General features: G+C 37.8%; 1 protein-coding gene across 6 annotated transcripts in view; it reads right to left on the bottom strand.

The window, feature by feature from the left end:
• Positions 1-21,611, bottom strand: part of DGKH (diacylglycerol kinase eta) — a 172,343-nt gene that overhangs the window by 41,425 nt on the left and 109,307 nt on the right. For all 6 annotated transcript variants that reach the window (XM_001232790.6, XM_004938670.5, XM_004938671.5 and 3 more), the window contains 9 exons: positions 13,876-13,982; positions 12,695-12,820; positions 11,460-11,562; positions 9,627-9,789; positions 7,242-7,350; positions 6,815-6,954; positions 5,015-5,102; positions 2,149-2,234; positions 1,058-1,157 (listed from right to left, as the gene is read on the bottom strand). In XM_001232790.6, coding sequence (XP_001232791.3) covers positions 1,058-1,157; positions 2,149-2,234; positions 5,015-5,102; positions 6,815-6,954; positions 7,242-7,350; positions 9,627-9,789; positions 11,460-11,562; positions 12,695-12,820; positions 13,876-13,982 — 1,022 coding nt within the window. The remainder of the gene's footprint in view (positions 1-1,057; positions 1,158-2,148; positions 2,235-5,014; positions 5,103-6,814; positions 6,955-7,241; positions 7,351-9,626; positions 9,790-11,459; positions 11,563-12,694; positions 12,821-13,875; positions 13,983-21,611) is intronic.

Here is a 21,611-nt window from a genome sequence, read left to right as displayed (position 1 = left end):
CATCTCCGCGGAATTATCTGTGTAAAATCCAAACACGCATTCAACATTTTGTACTATCAGATTATGAGTAGGTTTGCATGGCCTGTTGGTAGACAGACACTGCAACATTCAACTTGCTTGAAGCAGCTATAACCAAAAAAGCTACATTCTGACTAAAAGAACATATAGCGCTAAACTCAGCCTGCCATTTAAGTAAGATACTTGCCCAGAGAAGCTGTGGATGCCCATCTCCGGAGGCACTCAAGGCCAGGGCTGGATGGGACCCTGGGCAGTCTTATCTGGTGGGTGGCAGTGCACACAGCAAGGGGTTGGAACTGGATGATCTATGAGGTCCCTTTTAACTCAAGCCATTCTATTATTCTATGATACAGATTAGATCCTACTCTTCTTCTGATGGCCAGCAGCATAGACAGGGCTACCATATTTGTCCACACCATACAGTGTAACAAGTTATGGGCAGTCAGCATTCCAGTTCAGAGGAATAACGTATGGGGACATGCTACCCATCATACTCTCTCAATAGTTGATTGTTTTCCTGTAGCTACTGTAATCACCTTCAGACAAAAGTATAAATACTAATGCAAACTAACCCCATCTCTATGTATATTCTGTGTTTTACCTTTTGTGAAGACAAAAAATGTGTAGAGTTTGTAGAGATCTTACAGTGAAAAGATGGTTTAAGCACTCAAAAGAGCAGAATTCTAGAGTCACTGTGTGAAATGGAAGCCAAAGTAGACATCCTGAAGCCATTTGAAAATTAAACACCCATGTTCTACAAACTTAAAAAAGAAAGAAAGAAAGAAAGAAAGAGAGAAAGAAAGAAAGAAAGAAAGAAAGAAAGAAAGAAAGAAAGAAAGAAAGAAGGAAGGAAGGAAGGAAGGAAGGAAGGAAGGAAGGAAGGAAAGAAAGAAAGAAAGAAAGAAAGAAAGAAAGAAAGAAAGAAAGAAAGAAAGAAAGAAAGAAAGAAAGAAAGAAAGAAAGAAAGAAAGAAAGAAAGAAAGAAAGAAAGAGAGAAAGAAAGAAGAAACCTTAACCCAGAAAATAGCGATAGTCTTACTTTAATGGCCATGGCATCAGCTTCATCTGCATTTTCCACTGGTTTTTCGTAAGTCTTCCCTATTTTGGCAACAAAGTCCTTTACAGTTTCACACAATATTCTTGGTATTAACAGAAAAGGGAAGAAATAAAATAAAATGAAATAAACATGCTTTGAATAAAAAAAATCTTATGGCAAGTGATTTATATGCATACTGTCATACACTATTTTTGTTGTCAAAAGAGTTTGACAAATGATATTTTTCTCTTTGGTTTGCAAAATTCAAGTGAAAATCTATTAAAAAAAAAGCCATTTTCTTCTTCTTTTATGGAAACCTTTGCATGCATCTTATTTCTAAGAACTTATGTTAACATGATCAATATTAAATTTTACATGATCTAAATATATTTAACAAGATACAGATACAGTTTAGAATTTGGAGTAATAACAAAATTCTGCAGTTTAATTTTCAATATGCACTATGTATGCTTTAAAAATGAAATTCTGTTAACTTGCTTTTAGCAGAAGAAAATGGGATGTAATGACAGATGTATTTCTGAATATTCTGTGAGAAAGTATACACAGAACACTTATTTCACATATGTCCATGATGTGTAGAGGTAGAGCAATTCTCTCACTTTTAAGTTTCTGCTTGCAGAAAGAGAAAATACTCAGTTGTTGGAGACCACTGTCTATAGAATTGCCACAAACAGCTGTAACAAAGCTACTGATTCGAAATTCTGCTTCACAGCAGTGAAGCTCTTTGTCCTCTTAATGATATAGGAACGCATAAAACAAAACAGAATCAATGTGATGTGAAGTAGGTCACATATTTACGTTAGCAACTGTACGTTTCATATGTAATCTGTGTGAATTTGAAGTGAACTAAAAGCATTTTCTATTAATATTATGTGATTTGTTTTAAAATGCTACTGCTTTAATTATTACCTATTTTCAACTGTACTACATAAAACCTTTGCAGAACAAACACCTGCTCTAAAGCATTAAGTCAAACCAGCTGGGCCTACCATAAGCAAATTGGGCTTAGACAGAAGGTTGTAACATCACACAGAGGATTTATCCTACACAGTACATAAAAATGACCAACTTACTTGGCAGAAGATATGACAACTGAGTGCTGATCAGAATTGAGAATTTTTGCAAGATGAGCAGCAACTGAATCCTCATAAGCAGATATCTGAAAACAGAGAAGAAAGAAGACTTCAATTTCCACACTCTTCAGCATTTTAACACCAACTTGTGTGTCAAAACACCTTAAACACAGCAGGATTTCCATGGCAGATCTACTGCAAGGCCAGGCAGCTGGCAATGCTGCTCCTATCCACATACTTAATTTCACATAATGAATTTTTAATATTCAAAATAACACTGTATCTGAGAACTTGATCCACAGCCCTTTTTCTCCTTTTTCTTAAAAAGCTAAAAGTAGCCCATGAGGTAGAAACGAGCTACCATCTTTTCAAATTTGTTACATACTAAACAATCATAATCTAATTTCTTTTATTTCCAAAACAAGCGAAGTTTCCATGAAGCTAAGCAGTTTGACTAAGAATAACTCAAATGTCTGTGGTTATAATCTTGATTTTTCTTTCTGCTGTCAAATGGTATCTTACTCCCCAAGTACTCCTACAGACAAAGGCTGTAAAACTTGGTATAACATTATCAAATAAAATCCTTTGTGATTCATCCTTAATTAGATTTTATAAAAAGTGTTCGGAAGAAAAAAGTGTGCATTTTCCTACTTTTCCTGCCAAGAGGAATTCCTGAGTGTTACAGAAGTTACAAAAGGTTCAGAAGAGATCAGAATCATGTTCACACACTTATCCTGCCTCAAAACAGGCATGGATCCAGATCTCATTTTTAACAGAAAATTCTAACCACAATCCAGAGTTAAAGCTAAAAATAACTGCAGTTTGAAATTTTCTGATGGCTTCCTTTAGGAATCTCTTAAGATGTCTCAGTGTGTTTTTGTCCTTGACATGGATGTATCTATCACTCTTACTTTAATATTCAGTTTTATATTTAATATTTACCAGACATATCACTTTTTTAACTTTTAAAACCCAACCTTAATTGTAGCGCTCTGACAGTAAATCAGTTGTGTATGCTTGCAGCCCAGAAGGCCAAATGTATCCTAAGCTGCATCAAGAGAAGTGTGACCAGAAGGTCGAGGGAGGTGATTCTGCCCCTCTACTCTGATCTCATGAGACCCCATCTGTGTCCACCTGTGGACATGGAGCTCTTGGAGAGTGACCAGAGGAGGGTCAAGAAGATGATCAGAGGGCTGCAGAACCTCCCCTATAAGGACAGGCTGAGAGAGCTGGGGCTCTTCAGCCGGGAGAAGAGGGCCTTCCAGTACCTGAAGGGAGCCTACAGGAAAGCTGTGAAGGGACTTTTTATAAGGGCATGTAGCAACAGAACAAGAGAAAATGGTTTTAAACTGGAAAGGGGTAGATTTAGACTAGGTATTAGGAAATAATTCTTTACTGTGAGGGTGGTGAGACACTGGAACAGGTTGCCCAGTGAGGTTGTGAATGCCCCCTCCCCAGAGGCATTCAAGGCCAGGCTGGATGGGGCTTTGAGCAACCTGATCTAGAGAGAGGTGTCCCTGCCTATAGCTGGGGGTTGGAACTAGGTGTTCTTAAAGGTCCCTTCCAACCCAAACCATTCTATGAATTTTAATTTCAAGAGAGGAAAACAATACCTACATGTAATCTGTAAGAATGAACAACAGTTTGAACAACAGTAAAGTCTTCTGGGACCAAACCAAGTGAAATAGCTCTCTTGAAACTCAAAGAAAGAGAAAAAGAATCAGCTATGCACTTACAGTTAATTTTGGCACTGCACTTGAACACATTAATTACTGTAAGGTTAGTTATCTTCCAAAATATCATAACTCAATAAATTACACACAAAGAGATTGAACAGTGTGCTCAAAAGAAAATGGCTTTCTCCAAATCAGAGTAATAGACTGCAGAATTCATTTTCAAAAAAAAAAAAAAAAAAAAAAAAGAGGTTTTGTATAACTATTTAGTTATATTTTCAGGAGAGGCTAAACATAATTTCAAGCCCAGAACAAACAAGAAGAAAATGCATCTACGAGGTGAAGACAAACTTGAAAATGTTAAGAGTCTTGCAAAATTAGAGAAGACAAAACCTCAAATTTGCATTGCTGACACTGAAAACAACTACATTAGAATTACAGTCAGAGCAGCCCCAGTCTCTCTGTATCTCCATATCCAGCAAGCTGTCAAAGGTTATAACCTCCCTGACAATTAAGACAGCCTGAATCATTAAATCATTCAAGAACCTCCTGATTAATTATTGCTTCTCAAGTACTTTTGAGCTAAAGTTGACATGCATTAACTTCCCTACAAATACATTACTTAGTCATCTTTATCAATCTTTTTATGTCAATTATTTTGACTTAAGCATCTCACTCTCCTCCAACAAAATCGAATCCTCATCAGACAGTACAAACACAAATCTAGCTTTAAAGATAGACTACGCTTTCCTTTTTCTAAAGTCACTTATGATTTCAAGCTCTCTGAAAGGACCACAGGTGGTATCACCCAATCTGACTTCTACAAGCTCCAACAGCTTCTCTCTTTCTTTCAGAAAACAACCATCACCTTCAAAGTGTTTTTCTCAATGCTTATTCCAAATTCAAGGTAAGTAGAAAACATTCTGGTTTTTCTTTTTCAGTATATATTTATAGAACCAATTTATTTCTACAGCTGGGCTGAAGATTCTTTAGCTTCATTCATTTTTGGTAAATAATACAGAACTTGAAACCATGATTGTTTGATATTCACACAGTGAGCAGGTATTAACTGCACTAAGTTAGCAGATCGGAAAACTTCTATTTTGCACAGAAGTGTTGCAATGATATTTCAAACTCTGTCATACCAGCAGCTCAAAGTTAAGCCCATGAAAAAATCAAAAGTGAAACTTCACCTGGCATTCCTCTGACTCTTCTTCTACAGTGACTGAAGGAATAGAAGGCTTTGCTGGTAATTTTAGTTCATATGACATTATACTCCACCTAAAAGAAACATGATGGCTTTTATGTTTCCAGATTATTAGAGTAGTATCTTAGGCATATCAACAAAAAGAAAATACACCGTCACACTACTGTGTGCAGATTTGGCACCACAGGACATAAAGGAGAGAAAACTATGTGAGAGTATCCAAAGGAGGGCACCAAGATGGGCAGGGTATGGAGGGGAAGATGTATGAGGGGTGGTTTAGGTCCCTGGGGTTGTTCAGCACAGAGCAGAGGAGCTGAGGGGAGGCCTGATGGCGGCTGCAGCTCCTCACAGGGAGCGGAGGGGCAGCGCTGAGCTCTGCTCTCTGTGACAGCGACAGGGCCTGAGGGAACGGCATGGAGCTGTGTTGGGGAGGGGCAGATGGGGGTTGGGGACAGGGTCTGCACCAGAGGGCAGTGGGCATGGAACGGGCTGCCCAGGGCAGTGGGCATGGCTCCAAGATGCCAGAGTTCAAGGAGTGTTTCGACAGTGCTCTCAGACATACAGTCAGGTTTTTGGGTTGTTCTGTGCAGAGCCAGGAGTTGGACTCTATGATCCTTATGGATCATAGTTCCTTCCAACTCAGGATATTCCATGACTCTGCGACTGTACAAAAAAGCTCTAGCTTCACATTTCCACAGATGGAGGCATGAGAACAAAGCAAATTTTGAAGTAACTTCATTTTCATTGACATACATATTTTTCCCCTGGTAAAGGACAGTACAGCACAGGAAGTATGAAAACGATAATATCAACACCCTTCACCCCTGCTGAAAAGAACAAGAGATCACTGAAGATGGCCTTGAGAGCAACTCTGTTGAAGTTAGAGCACAAAATGAAGTTCTTTTCAGTACAGCAGAAGAATGTATGATTTAATCTGCGAATATTTCAGAAAGCCCAAGTCAGCAATTATTTCTTAAGATCAGTAACAAGTACTTTTACACACACTTTTCTGTAGAATGATCTAATGGTTTGAAATCAGGATTGCTCATTTCCTTTATGTATAGAAACACCTAGCCAGCAACTTAGCATAGAAAACCAGGGGTGGGAAGGTCACTTGGTTTTGACCAAGAAAATGCCATAGCATACAGAAAGAGCAGTACTGGATCAAACCAAAGATCCACTTAGCCTGGCATCTTGCCTACATCTGCTGATGCCTCAGGCATACAAGAGCAAAGGCACAACATGCAAATTCTCCCCACTCTTGAGGATACAGAGCTCAGGTATATCCTAAATAATGATGCTACCTTTAATGGTATTTAATAGCACACGAGGAGTCTGTGAAATTGCCCAGAATGGTTTCGAATCTATGCAATTTCTTAATGTTTATAACTTCTAACAGACAGCTATGCAGCTTCAACAGTTATGTAAGAACATACCTCCTCCTAATTATCTTTGTGTAAAACAGCAATTCTCATCAACTGCCCTCCCCTCTGACTCTTTGGTTTGAAACGGACAGTGAAGATCTGTCTCAGTTACTGTCTTGACTTTCCACATGAGTAGGATCTGTACCCTTCTACAGACACAGACACTTCAACATGGTCCAAGGTGCCCTTCTGTGGGTGTCCCTGCTGCAGCAAGGGCTGGACCAGATGGACCCAGAGGTCCCTGCCAACTTCAGTCATACCATGATTCTGTGATTAAGTTTCTATGATGGATTTAGGCCACAAGAAACCCAAATACAATTTGAATCTCATGATAAATCAGGCACATACACGCGTCGGTTTACCTGTCTAACATTTTTGTGCTGGCTCGTTCCAACTTCTCCAAAATCTGAGGAAGCTGAGTATCGTCATCACAGGATCCTCCCCAACCAAGGACACGAGCAAGGTCATTTCCAGTACCAAGGGGTAACACTCCTAACTGACACTGAAACACAACACAGGAGCAAATCTACTATTGAAAACTAGATGGAGAAAGTACAGTCTATGACAAATACTTGTTATTTCAATCATGTCAGTTATTTAGCTGGTGTCAAAAGCTTGCAAATCAAATAGTGCAATTATACTACAACTCACCCTGCTTATTTCATAAAAGAATTTAATTTAACAGAGTTTGGACTGTATACACATCAATGAGAAAGAACCAAACTAAGGAAGAGCAAGCTCACAAAAGTATAGTGAGTATAGCAAAGGAAAGTAAATATACACACTTGCCTGTTTGTGCAAGCTGAGTTTATCAATTTCTGACAACACCCAACCCACACTTCCATCTCCACCACATACAAGGATGCGAAAGTTGTCAAACTTCTGAAATAGCCGCAAACTGGAGAGAAAATGGAACCTGTTAGAGCCAGTCACGTTCACCACTAAGACACCAGTCATACTTGTGAGCAAACATGACATGAATATGTGGTATCCAGCACCTCAATGGTGAGCCTTTTATTATTATGAGGGATGTGGATGCAACCAACTACTGTAGTAAAGCTATCTGCATACCCCATTTGTTGCTGTATTTTCCATTTACACTGACATTTCCGATAAATAACATGCAGAGTTTTATTTTAAAAGCATTCCCTTTGATATTGTTTTCAGGATTTTATTGTTTTTATTCAAAAAATTTCTAAGCTTCAAAATTACAGCTGTTCTGTGCTACCCACTAAGGTCAGAAGCACAGGGAATTCTTTCACAAGAAGAAGTTAAGATGTAACAACAGGATATCCTCCACAACACCAGTGGGCTTTTGCCAACTTGTGACTGATTAAACGCAAGTACAGTTGGAGGCAATTATTACAAGCAAGGTGATGACAAAAGAAAATAAATACTGTATTTCATATGACATACTCAAAGCAATATCCTGCTCTTACTTCCTATAGTTCCTCATTCTGCTCTACACAATATGTTGCCCTTCACCAGCACAGAAAAGAAGAACAAGAAAGAATAAGCAGAACAATTAACAGAACAAGGGGCAATGGATACACACTGGAACCCAAGTCCCATATGGACATGAGGAAAAGCTTCTTTACTTGGAGGGTTACAGAGCACTGGAACAGGCTGCCCAGAGAGGTCTTGGAGTCTCCTTCTCTGGAGACATTCAAAACCCGCCTGGACTCTTTTCTGTGCAACCTAGTGCAGAGAACCTGCTTTAGCAGGGGGCTTGGGCTAGTGATCTGTAGAGATCCCTTCCAACCCCTACAGTTCTGTGTGATTCTGTGAAATATGAGACAAAGAGGAAAGGGGAATGAGATATGGAGAAACAACCAAGAAGTAAGAACAACAGGGGTTTAAAAGCAAAAGAAGTAAATCTAAAGTGAATGAATTAAAAAATGTTAGCTTTTAAAACAACAGAAATAAATATGTTTATCTTAATGCATGTTATTTTCCAGAATATGTATAATCTGAGAACTATTTCTAAAAAGCAACACATTAAGATCACAGTTTTTTGAAGCTTTTATATTTTTCTAAAGTAAATATTGTCATTTGTACATGATAGACAGTTTCAGAACAAAAGATACAATTATCTGAGGAAAGAATGCAACTAAGCTTTTTAGATCGACTAGAAAAAAGTAGACGTCATTACTACCTGATAGAATAGGTGCTAAGGACCTCTCTTTGGAAACTGTTTGAGGAAAAATATTTAAAAGCAACCAATCTGACCTATGATTACTGTGTAAAATGCAAAATGAACCTCTCGATTCATGGTGTTGATAGATAAAAGCATAAGAAGAAAGAGAACTTTCCAACAGGTATACTTTTCGTCTCAAATTTCTCTCCAGTTAAAATCCTTCAGCCTTCCTTATTTATCTGTTATGATAATTACATGCAGAAAATGTTAGCTGAAAGTGACATAGATTAAAAAGATTACAATAAAAAGATATTACAAGTTGAAGAGTTAATATATTTTAAAAACACAGTACTAACTATAAAAATACAAGTTGTATTCCACTGTATTTGTATTATTTGCCCATTGTTAAGTTTTTTGTTTGCTTTGGTTTCAATCTTATCATGCAAGCATAATTCTCCATCTTTAAGATTACAAAAAATAATGTTTCCAGTGGCCTTAACTGATCTTAGTAGGCCACTGAACCACAAAGCTACATCTGAGCAGAATTAAGTTACGCAACAGAAAAATGTGCATGAATTTAATCTTTATGAATGTGCAAAGATGCTTGGGTTGTGGCCTCCACTGTTCAAACCTCACCTCTATCTCTCCAACAATTAACCTTTAGATTTTGTAGTGGTCTAAGGATTAAAACCTGGTGGTTTTAATCGTGGGCTGACTCCAAATTTATGTGAGATGCTCATTTTCATGTCCTCTTGCGTTTGTAATCTAAATCACACTTGGAACATATTTCTACCATGATGGAAGTTTTTGTGTACTTGATTACCCACTGAGGCTTTCTAAAATGAAAATATTAACCTGCAGTCCCTTCACCCACCAGAATTCAAACTGAAACTCTCTTATCTACTGTAAATCTTAAACAGGAAGTCACACGCTAGATATTGGTGATGGAATTATTGCAATGAGGGGACAACACAATACTATGCTTTGCACTAAATTCCCTCGCAGAAAGGATGGCTCAAGATTTCCAAGGTTATTACCCTAAGTGAGGTCCTCCATTCATTAAATCGAACACCTGAGCTGGATTTAACGACTGTTTGAATCGACGAAGAAACTTTACTCCCTGATTGTCTCCACTCTTTGAGTTAACAAAAACTAAAAGAGGACTGGCACAGGATGGCGGGCATGTGGCTTTCCAGAAACCTGCGAACATAGTTAGAAAGAATGAAATAAATAAGGCTTTCTAATATGAACAACACAAAAAGAAATCATGGGAAAGAGGAAGAAAGGAATGAAAGACAAAAGAAGTACATTTTATCATGCATTGTGTAAATGCTAAACTGAATATTAGCCCTGCAAGGAAAACAAAATTGCTCGAGATTTACCAGCTCATTTTTTCTTTCTAATACTTTCAGTGCCTATATTTAGTAAAATCCTGAAGACAATAGCTTTATTTTCTTCCACAGCAAACAAGGTAGACTTTTTAGCATATTGCTCAAATCTCTTCACAGATTGTTACAAAATTAAATACATATTTCAGCTGGAAGTGTTTGGTTTTTCATCTGATTTTTCTTTACTGGGTTGAACTGGATCATCCAAGCCTGAACTTTCTAAGAATACTCACAGATTTTAACAGTTATCATATTCAGTTTCTCTTCACATGAGAACTTTTTTGGGGTCTGAAGTTAGAGTGTTAATAATAATAGATTCATTGAACAATAGACCTTCAGTTGTAATTACAGGTTATTATATATCAACACCAGTCTTAAATGGTTGCAGCAGACTCTCAGTAAGAGTCTCAGTAGGCACTAATGGACACTTCTTGTTACCAACATGAACATTCCATGGACGTAGTGCTTTCTCAGCAACACTTCAAAATCAGACACCACAGGCATAGGTGTTGACATTTATTTCACGCAATATTAAAATAACTGTGCCATTTTTATTTCCTAAAACAAATACTAAAGCTATAAATAAAAAATGCCATGAAAGGATGCTACTATAATTCCACATTATCATAATGTATAATTTTAAATAAAATTTGTTTAATTTATTATAGTGCTTCAAATATAAAACAATCTTGTTATCATGAATAATAGGTAGTAGAATGGTGCTCTGATCTGGAGACCAAATAGCAAATAAATAGTAAACAGTGTTTACAGACAGTATAAACAATGACTTATATTATCTTCATACAATAAAAATCATTAAACTGTGTTAAATCTGTTGGTCTACATTCGGCATCAACATGAACTATAGAAAGAAAACTGTTGGATTTCATGATAGTCTGTATACATTCGATTCCCTGCCTTCAAGTACAGTCTCCCACTGCTTACATATCTCTATCCTGAGACATCAAAGAGCACCTCTGAGTTTTGAATCTTTGCTGAGTTTCTTTATCAGTGTGTTGCAGGATTCTTACTACTATTTGAAAGATATTTGGAGAGACCACATGAGCCATCCTGCTCTTTAGCCTGATAAGGCAGCTGTTGAATCGGAGCCATTCAGCTAGCTTACATTCAGTAGCATGTAGTATCAAGCAAAGTCATCTGAATTTGAGAGCTCATTCTACAAGGGATGCATGTCAGGTAGGCATTGGACTACTTTAACTAAAGACTATTCAGTTGAAATATATCTAAGAGACATAGATTAAAATGGAGAAAAATTCTAGCAGGGTAACTCTTAAAACTTCTTAATAATTTTCTAGATTAAATAATCCTCTAAAAAGCTACATGGAAAATAGCACTGTTCTTTAACTGTGAAGACAAAATTCACCTGCTCAACTGAGGGATTGTAGCCTTGCTTAGTCATACAGAATGCAGTAGTCATTGCAAGTCCAGAACTGCCACTGAACATGCTACAATACTACGTACCATCAGAGTCTATACTGTTTAGTGCTGTTGGAGGTATGATCGATACCTTACATTGGCCAAGTGGACATTTACGAGGGTACAGATCCTTACATGCAGTGTGAACCTAGAAAATAAAGAAAAAATTATTTCCCTGATTTACAGTGGTGAAACTACAACAGATAGAGTATCTGTGGAACAAAAGCAGACTAGAATATAACATTTAGGTGTAGAGGGACTGTACAAAAATATATGAGTGTTTAACTGCAAAAGCTGGTTACACATTCTACAAAACATAAGTTTGGAGAATTTCATCTCTGACTAACCTTATGGCAGGTATGAATTGTTCTTTCAATTGAATGGCTTACCTCCACCCCCTAGCAAGTCTAGACCAGATTCCCAGCAGCCAGCATCTATGCTGAGGGGAGCAGGCACACTCTGCACATGCAAAGTTATTGCTCCATACTTGCAGCTCACTTGGATACTCTGTAAGATGAACAAGCCAGCCAAACCAGCTGAAAACATATCCAGTGTCCCATAAACTATGTGCTGTATTGTCTTCTTCCATAACTACTGGAAAATCAGGCAAACATATGGGAGGTGCTGTACTTTATCTAAATTTCATATCACCTCTGGAGATGCCAATCACTCTCCCTGCCAACACACAGAGCCTCAGACATCTATATGCTGAAAGCCTCAACAATAAAAAAATCTTCTGACTTCTCAGTTCCATAATTTAGCATATGTATACGTATTCTAACATACATTCTAGCATTCTTTTTAGACAAACTAAAAAAAAAATTAGGAAAAAATTATATTCTGGGAGGGAAGGCAATTGCACTGTCATAGAATTTCAATCAGCCATTTACAAAGTATACGAAAGAAGAGAACTTCAAGAGTCTTGCAGTAGTATCATTAAAGATGAATGCAAATTAACTGTTACGAAAGTGACAAAAATGTTAACATATGTTTATTACATATACAGAACAGGCATCTGAACCTCCACAGTTATCAGTTAGGAGAAGGCAGAGAAATCACATTGGATAACACCTATTAAAGAAAACTGCATTTGTGGGCGTATTAAATGTTAAGCAAAAGAAGTAGGACAGTCATGAGAAATGTTGAATGTTAGAAAGACCTGAGTTTGCATAAGCTGCCTCTCCCTACTTAATCTAAAAGCACAGTTATGAAACGAAAAAATAAAATAATGGCAAGCAATGGAGTTGGCAAGATCTTAGGCACTTGGATGTGGCACCTACCATAGCTTTACACCAAAGGCACTTCCAATCTTGTAGGCGTAAAACACTGCCACAGGTCTTGTCGCAGACTGCGCATTTGGCACTGACGGGCAAATTACCCTCTAACCACTGGTGAGGCATAGCTATCTGTGAAGAAGTAGCCACAGAAGTTAAACACCCAGATACAGAAATCACAGCGTTTGTCTCTCAATTACAGGTGGATTATAACTACTTCCATAGTTCTATCTTTTCATCCAAAAAAATGGCAAAGTAAGCAAAGTGATGCTGATTCTTGGTAGGCAACTGCTATCATAATGGACTGTGGTGCTCTTTCATATCCTAGGTAGAAAGTGTGGCAGCTGAATCATAGAATCACAAGATTGGAAAGGACCTACACAAGATCATCTAGTCCAACCGTCCTCCTATCACCATTACTACCACTAAGCTACTATAACATATCTCGTAGTAAAAAAAGGGATACACTTCTCACTCAACTATTCATGACACTGTGCTAACAACTAGCACAAAACAATCAGGCGGTTAAATCTACAGATTCTCTAAAACAAGTATGTACCCAGTCACTTAATACAGACTACATAGCACAAACCCATCACAACTACTAAAATTCAGAAGAACAGGCAGGAGAGCAGAGTATGTATGTGGCTTTATGTACTAAGTCAGTCATCCAGGATTGATAAGTCACAGCTCTATATGCAGCCCCTAGGTTCAGGACAAAGCTGTTCCCTCTGTGCTCGCTGTCCCAGTAATAATAACTTCAGCATTAAAAGAAATTCCTAGGTGTGCAGTTTAATATTAATTCCAAACAGACCTCCTGGGGAACAGCTATCAGTAAGGAGGACACAAAACAGATTGCCAAAACAGCTTGGTAATGGTGTAAAATATCACCCTTGCTTAAGAGCAGTAGGAAATTCTCAGAGCAATTCTTCACCTTCAGTTTCTCTGCATGTGGTCTTTAAAATCTTGTACCACGCATTCAATCTAGTGTCCACAGACATTAAGCTTGTCTTGTAAGAAAGAAATATAACATTTTGTTGTAAATACCATTATAATCTTTGAAAAGGGTTTGGGAATACAGCCATATATTATTAGTTCAATGGGTCTCATGACAACATTTCTATGCTTAGCCATTTTTTCCATTAAGAATCAGCTAGGAAAGTACTGTAAATAAGAATAGTACTTACACCATCTTCATCTTCTATGATATCTTTTCCAATGGAGGCTAATGTAGTCCATTTGCAGTTATTTGTTGCTCTGACAGCACATCTTTTATGTGCTTTAAACTTACACACTGCAAGACACACATGAACATGTAAACTGTGTTATTTGTTGCTTTTCAGTGATACATGTCCTAAAAAAATTAAACAGAGATATTCCATAAAACAGCCAAATACATGTCACTTACTGTTGAACACATGACACAAACTAATACGAAGAAAATTCAGTTTATAATCACGCCAGTTGTAACTCACTGAACTGGATTTAGGGACAACAGATCCTGTAGGCAACCTTGGTAGTTTTTCATACACTCTTTCTTTGAAAGTGCTCAACATATCATAGAATCATAGAATGGCCTGTGTTGAAAAGGAACACAGTGATCATCGAGTTTCAACCCCCTGCTATATGCAGGGTCACCAACCACCAGACCAGGCTGCCCAGAGCCACATCCAGCCTGGCCTTGAATGCCTCCAGGGATGGGGCATCCACAACCTCCTTGGGCAACCTGTTCCAGTGTGTCACCACCCTCTGGGTGAAAAAATTCCTCCTAATATCCAACCTAAACCTCCTCTGTCTCAGTTTAAGACCATTCCCCTTGTCCTATCACTATCCACCCTCATAAACAGTCCTTTCCCCTCCTGTTTGTATGTTCCCTTCAAGTACTGGAAGGCCACAATGAGGTCTCCCCAGAGCCTTCTCTTCTCCAAGCTAAATAAGTCCAGTTTCCTCAACATCTCCTCACAGGAGAAGTGCTCCAGCCCTCTTATCATCTTAGTGGCCCTCCTCTAGACCCTATCCAAGAGCTCCACGCCCTTCCTGTACTGGGGGCCCCAGGCCTGGACGCAGTACTCCAGATGGGGCCTCACAAGAGCTGAGTAGAGGGGGACAATCACCTCCCTCTCCCTGCTGGCCACCCCTCTTTTAATGCAGCCCAGAACACAGTTGGTCTTCCAGGATGCAAGTGCATACCGCTGGCTCATGTCCAGCTTCAAACCTCCACAACATGAGTGAGTAGCCAATCTCAAAGGCTCTGCTGGAAGAATGGTGAGAAAGCTCAGCACCTGAGAAATACCCTGTTTTGTTTCCTTAGCTGTAGCCCATGCTAATTGTGTCCTCAGATTCACATCAATACCCATTTTTCATGTACAATGCAATGCACTAAGGCACTAACATACTTCTAACACACCTCTGTTTTTTTGCCTTTTCTACTGTCACAGAGCCACAAATCATGTATGTGTTTTAAATCTCTAAGATGTGGTGGGACAGCATTTAGGACAAGAGTTTTTCTTCAGGAGCTCTGTTTCTTTGGTTGAAGGATCCTTTTTACACACTGTACTGTGCTGGCTTTCCCAGAAGCTGAGAAGGCGAAGAATTAAGTGATGATATATTTATTCAGGCAACCAGCGGTTACAGTATTTTCTAAGAGGTTACAGTAAGTGAGGCCTGACTTCTTACTGGATTATTTATAAAAAATTCACTAACTGTAATAACTCAGCACAAATGTCTAATACAGTCAGACAAACTAATAACTATTTGTATTTCGTTCCACTTAATTAGTATCACTAGCTAACAATATCATTCTACCCCAAACACAGTGACGCATACAACTGTGGGTATTTCTTTTTACTGGAAGCATATGAGATCATTCTGTTTGGAGTGCATTATATAAATTATTTTAGCAAAGACCATTAAAGGTTTATGAGAACTAGCCAGCACACCAGAAGAAGTAGTCTCTTTGGAACAAATATTTGACAGGAAACAATCAAAAGGTTTGGCCCATCACTTGTCCACCATTAAAAACATTAAGCCACGGTACAAAAGGTCTTGTGAATCATAAATTTCTCATTTTAATTCCACTGATCTATTGCCAGATCAATTTTAAAAGTGAATGGAAAATAGGTAAGCAACATTTGAGTTTGAGAGCCATCATCCCTATGCTGGGAGACGTGTGACAGTATGTGTTTAGATCAAAGAAAGAAATGGAAACAGAAGAAGTCTTGTTGCTTTACAGCAGCTCCCCTGGCCATTTCAAAAAGCAGCATTGATAGCTCCTGACCAACAGGATAGGCTTGCATTTTCAGAATAGCTCAGCATCGTATTGTGTGTTTGCCAATGCAAGCTGGTTCCAGTTGCCTCAAATCTCAGCTGTCAGGGAACTACAGAAACAAAGGCTGCATTTCCAACACGTTGGGCCTTAGCAGTTTTGCCTCTTGAACATTTTAGAGAAGATGGGCCATCAAATTCAGCTTCTAACTCACAAATGACACATACTTGTCTTTGCTGTGCAGATCAAGGTACAACACATCAGGGATGAGGGACAGTAGGAAATTCCAAATGACTAAGGCATAGAAAATAACAATTTTCAAACCCTCTTCATCTACCACCTACATGTCAGGGCCCTGTATTCATACTTTGCTTTCTCAACCAAGCAGGAACAAATTCAAACCAAGAATTTGAAGAGCTGCAGAAAGCCACACCATGGACAATATTCCAGCAAGCTACAAACAAAGTTTGATTTGTGGGCACAATATAATTCAAATCTGTGACCAGATTTTCTGCAAATCACCCCACTGCGGCCCCAATATCATCGAACAACAATTCATGTTAATTTGAGCACTGAACAAACATTTCTAGAAACAATGATCTTAAGGCACAACTGTTTCCAAGAAAAACACATGACTGCGCAGAAGAGAGGGGTGCAAGAAGGGATATTTCAAATCAAATCTCAACCACTACCCCCTAATGTCTTTTATCACAGGTGATACTGGACTCCATTCATGGATTAATCTGATATCTGAAATGTTCTGGAAACATGCAGGCATGTTGCTAAGCATCAGTTGTCATTATTTTGCCACTGAAATTTAAGTGATGTGAAAAGGAAAAAAATAGCCCATCAAAATCTAGACTATTTGCAGAACACCATTTTACATTTTAATTTCCCGTGTAAATATTTCTAGCTGGAACATGAAGCCAATCTCTCTGAAAACCAACCAAGAGAACCACTTAATTAGCGAACAGTTGTCACAGTTGCACCAACGTCTGCTGTCAGACGGTGATTAAATCTGCAGCTATTATTATCTATAATGAAGAAAAGTCATCATTACTGAATGTCATCATAGAATCTCTTGCATTCAAAATAGAGATCTTTGCTATAAAACAAACACTTCTGTCTCAAAGGCCTTCCATTCTATCCACCCATCAATTAATTCAGCTACATCGGGGAAAAGGTATTGAGTGTCCTGCCAAAGTTACCACTCTACCACCTATTTTATGATGAGTTTTCTAATCTGTATTCTTCAAAATCCAAGAAACTCTGACCGTACTTTTCCAGCTTCAAAAGCCAAAGCTGAAATCTTGAAATTGATCTGAAGAACCCTGAGCTGGTATTCGTACATTGTCAAGATGGGAGGATTTATGTTGGAGAGCAGTCCATGAAACCTGATGTTTTCTTTCCAAAACTATGATCACATGGAGGACTGAAAAACCTCGGTGAAAGTGGAGTGACTCACATGAGAACAGCAACCTAACTTCACTCCTAGTTGCAGACTATGCTTATGTTACAAAGGATAAAATACAATAGGTTCTTGATAGCTTTTACTATTTTCATTCCAATAACTAAATTAGTTTATTTTACAAAGACAGTGCTAAGAGAATATTCATATTAGAAAGTCAAGGGCCACATAATTCATGCCACTTTAATTTAGCTTCCATATGCAGGTGTGAAGTTTTCAGTTACATGATTATACTCTTTGAGAAGAGGACCTTCATTCACTTCATGAAATGGATGTTTCTTGTCAAGTATGCAGCTGTACCATACTCATGTTCATAGCAGCCTTCAACTGGTATTTGTCTTACTTAACAAAAGCTAATTAAACATTGCTTTTTAGAAACAAACACTCATTTCTTTCTAGCTTTTCTGTTTCATTGTTATGTTTAGTACCACATTTTTTGAATGCTGAAAAATGCACCTTTGTTTTCTCAGTGTCCTGACAAAACATGGGATTGGTTTTGTATTCATTTAAATAAAGGAGTAAGCGAAGCCAATAGAGTTTAAGGACAATGCTGTTCACTAATTTTGGTTATCAAGAAGAAAATGAAGACCTGTTTTTTCAATTTTGTCTGTCTTGTATACCTGTCTTCAAAGCACAGCTTCAGTTGATCTCTGTAGTTACTCAACATTCAACACTGCTGTGATATAGATCCCAGATTACCAAATGAGGTGTCCAGAAAACAAAAAACATGTAGCTACTGATTTGAACCAAAATATCATTCAAGTGCTTTCCCCAGGATTACAGAAAGATACAGCATGATACAAAGGCACAGAATACAGTTTTTTATTACAGCTTAACTCTTTATGAATGTCCTCTCTTTTCTGGGTAGCTTCACTCACTATTCCCTCTCCAATCTTTAGAAAATGTGGCAAAAATCCTGGAAATGATGAGCATCCAACTAGCATACATGCAATGCCCTGTGCAGTGGGTAAGAAGATAAGAGTTCTGTGGGGAAAAAAAACAATCAGAAAAAAAAGACCAAGTGCACCAAGTGCAATTACTGAGATAATTTAATCCCAGTGTTTTCTTATTGCTTGAATCACGATCCTAAAGTGTTCTTTCAACATTGCTTTGTCTGTGCAATTCATCATAGTAGAAAGCATCTCGTTTAAACTGTAATCTTCGGCTTATTACGTATATTCTGCAATCAGGATTCAGTCATGATAACAAAAACACTACAAAGAAAATACATATCAAAAAACTGCATTCCACTGTCAAAGACTTGGACAGAAAAGTGGTGTTAATACAGTGTAATTGAGGCTAAAGAGCTTTGAAAGTTTCTGTAGATAGTGATCTAGACCTATAGGCTGAAGCATTACATATATTCCTATCTTTACCTGACAACCTCTTAGACTCCTGAGTCTACAAGCAAGCTAAGCTCTGAATAACAGAAACATTTGAGGAGCATATAGAACAAAAGCCTTACTTGATTCAGCTTGTGTGGGACAATTTCCAAAGCAAATATTTAATCTCCTTGTCCTAATAAAGACTGTGGATGAATATAGAGGAAGATCATTCCTTTAGATAGCTAGAGGAAAATCTTTGTTCATCAACATCACACGCAGACAACACTTAAAAAGTACATAATCTTTTGAGAAGACACAGAAAGAGAAACTGGTGGGAGAAACGGCACTGTACAACGGTGCACAAATAAATTTAAATTTATTTTTTTTTTAGCAGTAAAAGGAATGTAGCCTAGTTTGATAGTTTGATATGAATTTATATCTTCAATTTGAGAAAAGTATCAATTCTTTGACTTCTGAAGAGACGTAAGTTCACACTATATTCGGTCCCCCCACTAACGCACTCTGCTTTCCAACACTGGCTTACACCAAACTTACAGGGGTATCCTCAGAGTGGCCTGCAATTAATTTGGTCAACTTTTGCCAAAGGTTATTGGAAGGGAAGAGGCACAGAAAAAAGAAGGCACCCACCTTATTTCTGACAGAAATGAGGCCTGTGCAGTCAGGCTTGAAAAAAACATTTGGGTAGTGCTGCTGGAGACCAGCAGAACTAAGAGAATAAAATATTAGAGGACTAATCTTCCAAAGTATTGTAAACTGCAAAACGTTAGAATAAAACTGGTTTTTATTTTTACCTACAGCTAGTAGTCAAGAGTCAGACCAAAAGAATACAAAGTCTCCAAGCTACTTTCAAGATAGCTTAGTGTGCCAGTAACCCAAACCACTGAATGGAGGAAGAGTTTCAATATCTCTCAAGAAGCTTCTCATGCTTTTCAACACGTGAGATAATAGAGAAGCTCGGGATCAATGACCACACGTATAATTGAATTTAGTATAGATATAAATGGATTCCCAGAGTGAAGCAGCACTGGAGGCTTCAGACGTCAGGCATGAATATTTAAACAGGTTTATTTCAAAGATGCAATGAGAAAAAGTAGAACAGAACATGTCTGTGGAATATTAAGTCTCAATACCTACTACATCATCTTTTCAAACAATATATATTGCTAGCACGGGATAAATAAAAAATAGATGGCCAACTGCATCAGAAGTGCACATGACAGAAGCAAGTAAAGATGAACTCAAGTCACATAACAGTTTCAGAGGAAGAACTAGCATCAAACCGAAGTACCTTTTTACATGAACAGGTTTTCACGGGACAGGGGGAGAAGTACGAGTATTCGAAGACAAAAGCCAACCATCAACTGATTTAGATTAGATGGATAATTAAGGTACTCCTTTTATTTTTTAAAATACTGGGGGAAAAAAAAGATAGCTAAGAAGAAAGTGGAGGTAAACTTCTTAACAGATAGATGAGTATCATAATATCTACTTTTAAACCAATCCAGGCCATAAATGTTTATGAAACTGAGGGCAAAGAAGAAGCCAATCCAGTCTTTGGTAAAAATTGATGAAAGATCAATTGGCACCAGGAAAGTGAATAAATGTAGTAATAGTTTGTAATAAGTTATGCAGATAGGTGACAAAGCCCATATCTAGAAATTTCCTTCAAGTTAGCATCAACCTCTTGGAAATAAGAACCATACTTAGAAGCACTAAAACCATACTTAGAAAACACTTAGAAAAATGATGAGCTATGACCATTAATAACAATGATCTTATAAGAATAACTCCCACTAATTGACCTTTTAAAATAGCTATAATATTAACTTACGAAAGGATAAATACATTATGAAGGGAAAGGAACCTTTCTTTTCCATTTCCTGATTAAATACAGCTGTACCTGCTCATAGAGGCAATACAACTGCATTTTAGTTAAGCCTATGATTCTTCCATCTGCCAATATCAGACATGGGAAATACCATACTTGCTTTATAATTGTTCAAATGACTTACACACAGGGGAAGACACATACCAAAGAAGCTGGATGTAACTATGCTATTTCTAATTGCTATGAAATAGGTCTGTATAGTTCCTTGATAACTGCACCAACAGCTACCTAAAGGTATTGACAATATTAATGCACATAATCACATGCAGACCTTCAGTGTTGTAACAGTGTTGATTAAAGAAATGTATTTGCAGTATGCTGACATGTATCCAGAAATGAAGTCCTGAATGCAGTAATAACAGTTACCCCTTTCTGGATAGCTAGCTATTTGTAATTAAGTATTTCCTATATAGCAAGACAGTGACACTAAAACTTGCCTCTCCACTTCACATACATCATAAGGTCACAATTTATGCTTCCTTTTCTGCTGTATTTTAAGACTAGCAGACTTGCCACAGCTCTTTCAGAGTACTCACAGCAGGAAATACATAAGCTGTTTCAGGTTTATTACAAATACTTGTTTGCAAAAGATCATTTCTCCAGATCAGCTTAATTCTGAAGTTTTAGTCACACCTCCTTTTTGTTTCTACTGGATTTGCTTAACCATAGACTGCAAAGACATTTACATCCCTACCACCTCTTTGAATGACAGGATTTTTAAAGCAATAAATCTCTCCTCAGTGCAGAACAAAGCGTTAATAACTTTTATAGACGTGGGGCAGAAAGTACCATTATGACTTTTTTTTTTTCTGAGGAATGCTGATTCTGCACACCAGTAAGACTATTTTGTTACACATCTGCATTTTTCAAGTGCAAATCAAAGAAATCCTATCTTTCCTTGCAAACCATCCACCCAGGCAAGCACATTCCAAACTGGTAGCTGCAGCAGAAGGAAA

Source organism: Gallus gallus, chromosome 1, assembly GCF_016699485.2.
Source record: "Gallus gallus isolate bGalGal1 chromosome 1, bGalGal1.mat.broiler.GRCg7b, whole genome shotgun sequence".
In the NCBI taxonomy this organism is placed as follows: Eukaryota; Metazoa; Chordata; class Aves; order Galliformes; family Phasianidae; genus Gallus; species Gallus gallus.
This window is presented reverse-complemented; position numbering and strand designations above follow the sequence as displayed.